The sequence below is a fragment of the Pelecanus crispus genome, chromosome 1 (assembly GCF_030463565.1).
Source record: "Pelecanus crispus isolate bPelCri1 chromosome 1, bPelCri1.pri, whole genome shotgun sequence".
Taxonomy (NCBI): Eukaryota; Metazoa; Chordata; class Aves; order Pelecaniformes; family Pelecanidae; genus Pelecanus; species Pelecanus crispus.
The window spans coordinates 222,919,254-222,931,721 of NC_134643.1; the positions used below are offsets into that span (position 1 = coordinate 222,919,254).

The following is a 12,468-nucleotide window of genomic DNA, read 5'->3' on the forward strand; positions in this document are numbered from 1 at the left end:
TAGAAAATGTGAACTTGGAAGATCTACCTCTTCGTGTGGAGGTTCTAACAAGTATTTCTAGTAGTCTTAATATTTGCTGTCAATGCCTTACATCCAGTGTTGAGAACCAAATAATAAATGTGTAGCTGGTTTTTATTTAATCACTGTTGCACAGTTTAATTGGCTGCTGGTAAATAGCTGCAGTGAAATTGTTCAAAGGGCAAGTTTTGCGTATGAATCAAAAGGTATAAATTTCTTCAGAAAGCTCTTTTCTGCCTGGCTGGCTTGTTATCTCTGAGAGACAGTGTCTCTCCTCAGACCACCTAGATGGCTGTGGTCTGCTGAAATACTCAAGCTAAAGGTTCTCGATGGACAAGATGTTTCGCATGTGGTGCCCTGGCTGCTGTGAGAGAAGCACAGGTCACTTGGCAGCCAAAGGCTGATGCGTCATCTCAGACATTAGCTGGGGAAAGTTAATGAGGAAGAGGTTTGTTTAACTGTAGGAGTGGTGGGGTTTTTGCATCCCTGAAAGAAGATGGGATGACATGCATTTGTATGTGTTAGACTTAATTGGCTCTCATGTGTTGTGACCTTTATTGAAAGACGTAATTGCACAAATCAAATAAGTCCAAAGAAAAAGTGTGGATTGTAATGATTAACTTGAAATACATTCTCACTCTCTTACATCAGTCTGTTCCCTTTAAATAGTACACAGTGTGCTCTGGGATGGAGCAGAAGGCTAAACTGGGCAGATGCAAGACTTGTCTGCTACATATTTTTTCCATTGACATCACTCAGGTGCACCTTGCTCTCTAAGGATGGGTAAACAAATCAGTGCTCTTCAGCATGTAGTAGGTTACATTACAGCTTCATGTTCCTGTTTTACAGTAGTGTGTTGTTCTTAACAGGCATTTTAAATGGATCCAGTGTCATCTAAATTTAGATAAGCTGTGTTTATTCACAATGGGGCATAGCTGTTCTGTGAACCTGCTCCTTTTATTTTTGTTTTATTTAAGCACACTGAGTTTTTGAGGCCTACAGCTCAAGTGGTATTGAATCCCTTCAGTCTTCAAAAATAGATCAAGCTCTTCTAAATGCAGAAGCACCGTAGTGATGCATCACAGTATTAACCCTCTAGATACCGTGAAACCCTTTAGATACTCTGAAGATTTTATGTGTCATTATCAAGTTGGTCTTATTCTGTGAATGGGACTCCTACATGATCAAAGAACGTAAGTACGTAATAGCAACCAGAGCTGCTTGGCAAATGAATGTGTTTTGATGATGCTTTCGGAGTAGTAAAAAGTGGGAGTCCTTCTCCCTCCAAAATGGGAATATTCTGGTCTTCCCAATAAACAAAGCAGCCAAAACAGTAAAGATTTACGTGTTTTGGATTTGATCCTGTGAAATTTAACCTTTGTTTTAGTCAGACTAAATTTTTCATGCCCAGAAAAGGAGCTGTTCTTCAAAAATGCCCTTTAGCTCAAATAAAATGTTGACTTGCTGCAGTCTTAAGGCTTTCGGGAACAACTGGTCCCTGAGAATTTGTGGGAGGAGACCAAGGTAGAAATGCTTGGGAGACCCTTCCCTGTGCAGTCTTTGCCCATATCCTGTTGTGACTTGCTGTGGGATGTGGAATTGCAGAGACAGATCCTGCAGAAAGTCCATTAGAAACCAGGGGTGGAGCAGCATAGGTATGAGAGGCAGGGAGGAATCTGTCCATGGGGTTTTTGTGGTAGGGAATGGAAAGTCAGCTAGGCAGTCATGTCTGTTTGGAGTTAGCTTTTAGCTTTACAGAGCTCATGACCAACCTCCAGGCTGTGGTTGGAAAAGTCTGGGCAGGAGAGGTATGGAGAAGACTTACCAGATGTGTCTGGAACTAACTCTTCTGCTGCCCTTGCTGCAAGTTCATTTGCAGCCCGCTGGGTATCATCTGAATACCCGTGCCTATGTGTTGTTCAGGGCTCCATTTTATGGCAGGGCTGCTTGATGCTATTCCCGATTACAGGAGAGAACAGCGAGCCGTTTATGATTTGTGAGGTTTTAGCCTTTTTCTTTGAGGAAAATTGGGAAGAGAGGTGTTCCTGCGCTTATTGACTGTCTGCTGTGCTGTGTATGCTTGTTATTGAAGGCAAGGTCAGAGAAGTTCATGTTGTCTCTCAGTATGACACGAAAGGCCTAGTTGGCACAACTTCTCATTTCATTGTACTTTATCTTTGCAGTGATGGCATCTAGGTTGACTGCTCGGGGTGTCTGAATCATTGTCAGCTGCTATAAATCTATAGGCTCTTTAAGGTCTCCAGAAAAGTCTTTATGCAGTAATACAGCTGTCCCCTTTAGTCTTCTCAGTCTCGGATGAGTCAGTAACCAGTGTATGTGGTAGAAGCTTGTAGGACTGTGTGTGTTCCAATAACTGGTTTTAAATGTCATTGGTTTGCTGTGAAATCCTTGCGGTATTTCCTTGCCCTGTGATCCTCCGGTGAGGATAAAGTCCCCTTTGGGGACCTGAACTGGGCTGGAGGGCCTGTGACAGCTGAAGATGATTCAGAGGCATACTGGAGACAGCCAAAACCAGTTGTTGCCAAGAAGTACAGCTCACTGGCTGTATTTACTCATATCTTCTTTTTTATTATTCCTTTCACCCGTCTACACTTTCCACAAGCTATACCTGCTCCTCTCCTTTCAGCCCCTCTTGCTAATAGTTTACATCATTGTTTTGCATTGATTTTCCTTGTGCCACGTTTCATCCCAGGCACTGTCTGTTCTGCCTTTTGCATCATGAGCTTAACTAAAACTGCTTTTCCTAAAAGCTCTGGAGGCTATCCCCTCCCTAAATCACAGAATAAGTTCTCTCCTCATTTTTTGCTCTCCCTAGCTCTGTTTCTTTTCTCTTATCAGACCTTCAGCAGATTTCTCCTCTCTTTTTTTGTCTTGCATTCTCTTGAAGTTCCCTGCAAATGGGTAAAAGGCTCAGGGGCATCCTAATAGCAGCCTGCTAGGCCCTGCGAGGAGGTTATCAAGATGACAGGCCCACACTTTGCAATGGTGAACGACAGGAGGACAAGAGACAATGGGGCTAAGTTGAAACAAGAGAAGTTCTGAGTGGATATAGGGGGGAAAAAATCACTAAGAGATCAGTCAAGCATTGGAAAAGATTGCTGAGAGAGACTGTGCACTCTTCATTCTTAGAGATTTTCAAGACCCAGCTAGATAAAGCCTTGAGCAACCTGAAGAAGGCCAGACGCCTTCTCGCTGACCCTGCCTTAAGCAGAAGACTGGACCAGCGACCTGAGGTCCCTTCCAGCCTGAATTAGTGTGTCCTCCTAAGTTTATTCTTGGCTTCATTCTCATTTTCCTCTCCACCAGTCTCATCCACAAGACCATCTCGGTGAATTCTTTCTCTAGGACACTTTCAGTTCAGTATCTCTCCCCAGGACCTGTATTTTTCTGCCTAATTTAAAATCTCAGCCTGTCATACTGACATCTGCCTGTTAATGTCTAGCTGTCAGATTTGGTTTAGTTGAAACATAATTAATCCCACTCCCCTCTCCTCAAGAACATCCCCTTGATTTCTAAACCATCATGGATTTTGCTACTGTTCTGCCTATTCCAGACATTCTCTGCAATCCTGCAACTGGTTTTTCTGGTTGCAGAGAGGTTCTAAAAAAATCTCAGTCATCCAGACCATTTTAGCTGTGTCTGCCTGAGTTTGTAGAGAGCTGAACGCAGTGAATTTCCTGCTGGTTTCAGAAGATACTGAAATCACACTGATTTAACTTCTAAAATGCCACTACTTCACTGCTTTTCAAAGCATGGAAGAGATAGGGAGAGATAGCTGTCATTTTGGATTGGTGTTCAAGAAAACACTGCAGAGCTGAAAAGAGATGTGTTTGAGGCTGCCTTCCATAAAAGAGGCTTCATTTTCAGCAGTCTGGCAAATGCAGCCTTAAAATTTGATTCCAAAATGACTTGCTGATGATGGAACAGATTGCATTGTCTTCAAGCAAATATTTGCTCTACATTTTACAATTTTAAAAACTTTTGAATGCAGCTGCAGGAATAATGTCCAGTTGTATAACATTCCTGTTGCTAAGAATTAACAAAAAAAAGTGTAATTATTTATCTTGGATGCCTGAAAAAAATCTCTGATGTTTCTTGCACAACATTTGTTTGAGTCTGACTCACAACGCAGACTCTTATAATTAGCACGCTAACTTCCATTAATTAGGCTGATACTTAATTGGAGCTATAAAAAGCAACCCTGACATGTCTGGTTTTAATCAATTGCCACATGCTTCAGTCTGGTTCATGACTGCTGCAGTGATTGTTAATGATTTTGTATTACTGGGAGGCTCAATGCATGAACTTTGTAGGTACAACAGTGAGCCCAGGGTCGCTTGGCTGGTTGGAGCTTTACGGTCCGCATGGACGTGTTGGTCCTTTCTCCCTCTCCGCTTTTTGGGGAGGGGAGGCAGGTAATTCCATTGCAAGAAACATGGTGAGCATGCGGAGAGTAGCTGCAGTTCAGCCATGTCCCTGGGCTGAGTGCAATCCCAGTAGTGTCTTGGACTATGTGCTCTTTATTTTGTCTCCCGGCTGTAAAAAGCACATGCAGGTAGCAACAGAAGAACAAGTTTTACGCTTATCTGGTGAAAGGTGTCATCAGCTGAAATTCTTGGTCCTCCTTTTACAAGTAAGCTAAGATAAACCATTCCGTTTCTGTCTTGAATCCACTGCATGGCCCTTTTTCCTTCTCTGAACATCTTGTCATCCCTCTTTGAAGCAGTAGTAGAAGCCGCAAGGTCCGTGTCAGAAGATCCCAGCATCCAGGTTTGTGTCGGGCCTTGCAGCTGAGCTTCATGCGTGTGCCCAGACAAAACCATGAGAGCTGCAGAGGGTTAAGAGACTGTGGCTTTGTGAGTTACAATGGGGCTGTTATAACCCTCTGCCCACATGCTCCCCCGTACCATAGTAGCCACATTCATGATGGCTTCTGCAAACTCGTTTTATTTTACAAGTGAGGCAAGCAAGAAGCCTGCGGGCGGTTTGTTGCTGCAGCTCAGCTGACCATCAGTGGCTTATGACGCCATGGCAAACTGGATTGCTTACGAGAGTGTGAGCGTGCCCTGTGTTTGGGCTGCAGCTCCTGCTTCTCAGGGAGCCTCCATGCCCCAAGAATTGGCTCCATTATGAGATGTTAAGGCAGGCAGCTCCATCCCTGTTTGCTCCCACAGCTTTCCTTAAAATAGATGCACAAATCCAATAGCACATGCCCTGAATTTCTTCAAGGGTTTGCTGTCATTGCACTGAAGTAGAATATGGGTATAGATACATCTCATAGTCAGCTGGAACGTGCTGCATTTAATATAGCTTTTAGTAATTTTTTTTAATACAGTTGTTTACTTTCTTTAGCTACTGTAGAATTTGAGGCCTTGGAGATTTTAAATACCTACACCCAAACTTTGAAATGTGGCCTGAACCATGACTCCTTTTGTGCAGTAATGCACCCACTGATGCAGTTTCTTGCTGTGATTCATATTTGCGGAGTTCATAGAACCAGTGTCCATCTGAAAAAATTTGATTTTAAAAAAAAAAATCTTCTTCATAGCTATTATAATGCAGTTTCTGGAGAATGTGTGGTTTTTCCACTCTGAAAGGCAAAAGATTTAACACAATTGCCCCCGCCCCCCATGTTGGTAATGTATTTTTGTCCCAGTAGGAGTCACTGGGATGATTAAGTTTTGAAAGAGATCTTTGCTCCCTGTTTTGTTTAAATCTTTGAAACCTTTTGTATCACTCCTTTGTAGAAGATCTCTGTTAGCTAGGGCATGGGAAATGGTTATTTAAATAAATGCGTAACTACTCTGGTGGCTTTCATCAGCCCAGCTTGAGTTATCATTGCTAATTGGTCATTTTATTTACTTTAATTAGAAATAATAATATCAAAACTAGGACAAAACAAGACTCCACTGAGAATAAAGTACAAAAGTATCACATAAAAGGCTGGAGGACCCAGGCTGATGAGATCTTTGAGCCTGGAGCAGAAGACACTGTGTGGCTCTGGGTAACTGTGTTTCTTTTGTGTCTCCATTTTCCCCTATTCTCCTGCCGTCTGTAAACTAACACAGTGCCTAGGTGTGCTGTGAGGCTTAATATACAAAGCGTGGGGTGCTTTGCCAGCTAATTAGGGTATATGGGTCATGTTGTTGTTAATTACTCAAGGGTGTCTGCATCGTTTTCAAGCAGAGGTGGATGACCTGGAGAGGATCCTTGTCCCATCTTCTTCTTTTCTTGCTGCTGAAACCAGAGCAGAGGAGGTGACAGGGGGAGAGCTGGTCCCGGAGCGTGGCAGGAGGGTGCTGCTGTGCCTGCGGCGCTGCGGGCATGATAGGACTCTGCCTTCTGGAGGTTGCAGCGAGGGAAAATGCTGCATTGCTTCAGTCTGACTAGCTGGGGGGCGGAATTTTGGCACTTCCCAGTCCCTGTCTGGGAACTTAGTGGGGTTTTTTAATTTATGTATTTATTTTTGGCTGCTTACAAAAGGAAGTACAGTCCCATCTTGTCACAGTGTGAATTGAAACCTTAGCACTCAGCACACCAGCTCTGCTCCCCAGGCCTAAGCCTCACGTACCGCTATAGAAGCCCTTGTCAAGATGCAGCTTTTCTCATCTGTGCTTCCTCAGAGGGCAGACAGAAGTGGCATGTTCTATGAGGAATCTTTTAAAACTCTTTTTTTCTGCTTTTTTTTTCTGCATAAAATTCAGTCCACCCCACTGCCTTTTCAACAGAAACATGTGCATTTTCACTGTGCAAAATCCAAACCACCAAACAATACTGATGGGAGTATTATTTTTACACTGAGGTTAAAAACCAGGTATTTCTGTCCAGCTCTGAGGTTTCATTTTAACATAGTCTACCCAGCTCAAGGATGTAAAATGCTCTCCCTCTTCTCCAAACTGCTGGACACCTGTACCTTGCTCACATCATCAGGAGCCCTGGGTTTCCTGCTTCTCTAAAAACTAGGCCCTGGAGGCGTTGGATCGGTATGTTTGAGTGGTCTGCGTGCCTGTGGTTTCTTGCGTTGGGCCAGAACATCTTTCAACATACAAATTCTCAACGTCCCTGAACAATCCCAGTCATGCTTGGGGTCAAGCGCTGCAGCCAAATGGTGTCTTCTGGCAGCTGAGCAAAGTCATCCGCTTGTTTCGATGCAGCAGGCAGGTCCTCCATCCTCAAAATGAATATGGTCACGCTGGAACAGAGTGGAATTAAATTGGATGGCTCGCTTTATTAATTTCTCCCCTTCCTAAGGGAAAGGACAGTGTGGCTGACAAAGCTAAGCTCCTGGGCTTTAGGGTCACCTTGCTCTCCTTTCCTCCTCTGTTGACATCATGTGTTGTTTTATCCTTGGGTTAGAAGGTATTGTTTCTAGATTTTCTTGCAATCTAAATTCTTTTTTGGGGGGGGAGTGGGGGGCAGGTTGCTGTTGGACAATGGTGGGGGGGAACGTACTTCACTGAAGGGTCACGTTGTGTTCATTTAGCATGGCCAAAGATAAGATTTGGCACAAATCGCCTTCCAGCTTAACTCTTTGCTGCAAACCTTGTCAGGGTAATCACTGTATTTGTGATTATGCAGACACCTGTAGTATTTGGGGGTGAGAGCGAGGGCACCGTACAAATGAATCGCTGCGTGTACTGGTGTGGTTCAGTGCTTAGCCCTGAGTCACAACAACCAGCTTCTGCCTCCAGCTGTGTCACTGCTGTGTGGTGTGACCTTGGCGTAGGCTGTAAGCTGACTGTGCAGGGATTGCATCTTCTTGATTAATAGCCTTGCTCAGAGTTATATCCCCTTGGTCTGACAACACAAGTAAGTCTTTATTACCCCAGTAGCAGCATGGAGTCCTGGCTCAGAAAAGGAGCACAATCCATTCCTGGCTTTGGAACCATCAGCACAATTAATTATATTTGGATTGCAGTGTAAAAATTGCCAGTAAGGCAGAGACGCTCAGGCCTACAAACATTGTGTGAGTTTAATTAAAAGGATGATTTTAAGCAGCTTTGGGCACAGATGCTTTATACTCCTCTATTGGTTTGTATCACTGCCTCAATGATGAATTGTCAAGAAGTTCAAATGAAATGAGCTTTCATTCTGCGTGGCGCAAAGCTCTCAAAGGGGGAGAGGTAGCTGCTTCTGAAGGAGGGTTCAGTAGCGTGTAAAATAAGGGCGAAAAGAGTCAAGTTTCTCCCTTCACCAAGCGATCGTCCGTGCGGAGGACAGCTGTGCTCCAGCAATGCATCCAAGCGCTGCTGTCTGCATCCAAAGGGATTCTTGTGAGCCTGTACCTAGAAGGTGGCTAAGCCCTTGGCTGGGCTGGGGCAAGCAAGCTCAGCGTTTTGCTGGATGGGGCCCTGGCTTTTGCAGCATTTGAGCGTGTTGAAGGAAGCACTGTGGGTATTCTCTTGGCCTCCACATTAAGCTCTCGAATTTTCCCAGAGAAGTGGGCAGAGCAAAATACAGTCCCAGAAAAGGAGCAATTAATTAAACAGCTCTGTGCCTTCTTCTGGTGTCGACCCTGGCAGCGCCTGTGAACTGCATCAATGCACTTGGGCTTGCTGTCCAGAGCTCTGATCTGGGTGAAGCGAACTGCAAAGGGACTCGTTTCAAAGCCTCTCTTGTGTTCTTCGGTAGCACGTACAAGGACAGCGTTACAGACATTACTGCTCTGCCTGTAATGGCTAAAGAAAAGGACTTGACAGATTATTGGGCTTGCTTCCCTGCCCCCCCCCCCCATGTGTGTGCCTTTGTTGGAGATGAGGAATTAGCCCTACTGATTTTTTTGTCCTTTTTTTTTTAAAGACTCTTGAGTGCCCACAACCCCAACTGTGACCTAGGCACTTTTGGAGACTTAGGCAGAATTTTCAAGTTATTTTTAAATGCTGGAAGTCTTTTAGAGGTCTGGGAATGTTAAATGATTGATTATTTGCATCGTAGAGGATAGGAGTCACAGCCCTGGACTGAGACTCCATTGTGCTAGGTGCTGAATGCACACAGAACAAAATGACTGGTTTTGCCCTTGGTACCATGAAATTGGAGCGGAGTCAGCTCCCATCTCTCTTTTCAGATATATTTATACATGCTCAGTGTGATACAGCAGTGTGTCAAAACACAGATGTGGTTTTTAATAGCAGATGAAGTACAAATAAAGGTTGGATTTATGTAGCATGTATTTGCTTAATGTCTTGAATGGCAGAGCACAGTAAACAGTATGTGGATGCCTGGATGAAAAATAATTGTTCATGTTTGGAGTTGATAACAGTGACTATATGTATTTTTAGCTGTGTTTCTCTGTTATGTCCAGGCCTCTGGTCAGTGCTGCATTGCCGTTACCAGATGACTTGTATTTACTGTGCTCCTTTGATTGCTTTGCCAGCATGACATCTGGCTAGTTTCCCTTTGCCAGGGTCCCAGCATCGTGGTGAAGTTCTCACAGTTATTTGTGTCTATCTTTTCCCTTTACAATTAGCCTGAGAAATGACTGATTCGTCCCCTCCCTGCAGATGTGGGTTTATTTTGGGGTTTGGGTTTGGTGGTTTTTGGTTTGGGTTTTTTTTTTTTTTTTTTTCCCTTCTTCCAAGGGGCAGGCAGGCAAATTCAGCCCTACACCAGTGATGTTAGGTTCTCTACAGGCTACCAGAAGGCCCTTACTCCTGCTGTTGTTGAGCACCTTGGGACAGTCCATGAAGTTGCAGTGCTGATGGTTTGTTTTGTAAACGTAGGTGGTGCTCAGTGTACAAGTTAGAGAAGGTTGGTCTGGGCAGGATGCCTACAACCGAGAAAAGACTGGAATCTGTTCCTGTGGGAGTTGTTCTGCACTTGTCCTCCCCAAAAGCTCTGTCTCGGGCACAGAGAGGCTTTATTCTTGCAACACAAAATTGATCTGTTACCGTGAAGTGTTTGACCATGGTTGACATCTCGGAGCAATAAGGATTTTTTTTTTTAATTATTTTTAGGTATCTTGCAGCCAGCAGGCCCCTTGGAAGATAAGTATCTAGTCGTCATGCTTGGGCTGCTGTTCAGTAGGAAATAAGTACAGTTCAAGGTGCTCATAGTAGCCTGCATTGCTGGAGACTGTCATCTGCCGCAGTAGCCTACAGTAAGTGAAGTGTCAGTGCCTATGCCTGCACAGCAGCTGAGAAATCTGTGTCTCACTGAAGCCAGACTGCTGCTCTGTGGGACAGGATCTCCTGCTAGCCAGCTGGTATCATGTTTTAGTTTTAAGTGTTGCTTTTTGAAGACTTCATGCCAGGGAGAAATTAGAGGCCTGCCCATCAAACCCAGCAGTCCTGGGTGGGTACTTCAGCAATTGCGAGCTTTGCAAAATATTTGTGCCTTGTGTCCACTCCTGGCCCGGTCACAACCTGAACTTGTGACTAAACTGATTTGTTTAGGGAAAATTCTTTCTTTAACTGAAGAGCCCCAAATTGAAATATTTTAACAAAAGCCTGAAACATGGGCACAGGTAGCACAAGAACCTACGTCTCCTGTTTCCCACTGCAGGCCAACCTCCATGGCCTGGCAAGCAAAAGTTTTTGACCAGTTCTGCCTTAAACATTGAACAATTTTGGCCGAGTGACTGGTTGTGTCATATTTGTTGTTTGTATTGCTATAGCAGTTGAGGCTCTTACGCTTTGGATCCAAGACCTTGTTGTGCCAGGTACTGTAGGAACATGGAAAAAAAAAAACCAAAAAGGCCTTGTGAGGAAGAACATGTGTTTCTTTATAACCCAAGACAACAGATGGCTACAGATGGGGGAGCACAAGGAACTGATGAGATAATACTGACCTGTGCAGTGAGTAATAGTCTTGGTACATCACTTATCTAAACATTGCTGAGGTTTTATAGACACCAGGGAAGGGCAGCTTGAAGGATGATCAAGTGACGGCAGAAGTTTACAGTAATATATACAGCAAGCGAGAAAGGCAGCAGAGGGAAAAGAGGCATGCTGAAAATGATACTTGAGGAAAGATGTTTGCTGCAAAATCTGGTTAGCATCGTGGATGCTGTGGTCATCTACAAGAGAGTGCTGCAGGTACGGGAGCAAAGTAGAAACAGAAAGTGTATTTGCTGGAGCAAGGAAAGCAGAGCCAGTGGGGAAAAGAAACCTACAGGCAGGCTATGTATTCAGAGTCTTGACCTGGAACTTTCTTCTGGTGCGTTTACTACTGGCAATTCAAGGAAAAAGAAAGTGCTGTTTCTCTGGATCGTAACCTTTAACCGTCATGTGGCATGAGGGAACAGATGAGTGAAGCAGAATGAGTGTGTTCCTTTATTTGCAGTGCAGATGCCTCCATAAGGGGCAAAGGAAGAACACTGCTTTTTGTAGCGTTGCTTGTTTGAACTTCAGTCTAACAAAATTAGCCTGTGCAGAAACTTCAGCGAACATCCTCTTTGAGTTGAAAGCTTGCAGAGCAAGATGCAAGTCAAATGCCAACCACAGCAATTAGCACGCATCCTTTCATGAGTGTTAAACTGTGCTTAATCTCTAGTGATCGGGTTCTTTTTCTCCTACACACTGTCTACAGCTAAAAATAATGTCAAGTTAAAGATGTACCAAAGATAACAGCTGCACATGGTTTTTCTGAAGCAGCTCGCTCTCTCCCTGATCATGGTTTGATTCCCAGGGAGCATGGGAGGAAACAGCTATCACGGCATCTGTTTGGGAAGCTCTCACTGGTTTGAGGATGTCCAGGAGCCCACAGTGTTAAAGGTATTCCTTGGAGTGCAGCTTCCCCACGGTAAAAATAAAACTTTTAAAGATGTGTTGGTGTTTGATAGGAAGGTTTCTTATGAAGGGAGTGGAGAATCAAGAAGGCTTTTCTGTCCTGCGTAACGCAGCATGACGTGACTGCAGAACAAGAGAGATTGTATTTAAATAGACTGCCCAGAAGGTTGCTGGAGAAATAGCTTCATAATAGGAAATGCACTGGCTGCTTCAGCATCAAATGATAGCCCAGGTGTGTTCTCTGCACTAGGGACCACTTTTAGCTAAACCATTTTTAGCTGCGTGGAAGGAGCCCAGTTCGTTATCTCGAAGGCGATAAACTTTGGTGTTGCCACTAGAGGGGGACTGCAGGCTGTACGCTGTACCTCCATCCTGCTGGCCTTCGCCAGCCCACTCTGTGCCATCACCAGCCCAGCAACTCCAGCAGCAGGACCCTCTCTGCTCTGTTGGGCTCTGAGGTGTCACAGCATCCATAAAGGTCAGACCTTGCAGCCAAACAAATGTGAAGGGATGTGGACAAGGGGAGCCTGACTGGTGCGATGTCCGGGTGAACCGGTGATCTGGTTCTGCAGAATGTCTTTTTTTTATTCCCACACAGCTGCAAAAAGTGTCCTGAGCATGAATGGTATTCAGTGAAAGCTGAACAGGGTTTGTGCAACCTTGCTGAGTCGTGGAGAGGTGTGAATAACCCCTCTTAATGCCT

General features: G+C 44.5%; 1 protein-coding gene across 6 annotated transcripts in view; it reads left to right on the top strand.

The window, feature by feature from the left end:
• NARS2 (asparaginyl-tRNA synthetase 2, mitochondrial) overlaps positions 1 to 12,468 on the top strand; it is a 56,114-nt gene that overhangs the window by 20,443 nt on the left and 23,203 nt on the right. For 2 of the 6 annotated variants that reach the window (XM_075711758.1, XM_075711767.1), the window contains exon 1: positions 12,305 to 12,312. The exons of 3 other annotated variants lie outside the window; for them this stretch is intronic. In XM_075711758.1, coding sequence (XP_075567873.1) covers positions 12,305 to 12,312 — 8 coding nt within the window. Of the gene's footprint in view, positions 1 to 1,768; positions 1,844 to 12,304; positions 12,313 to 12,468 lie in introns of those variants that run through there. One more of the 6 variants, XM_075711743.1, reaches the window with a different exon arrangement.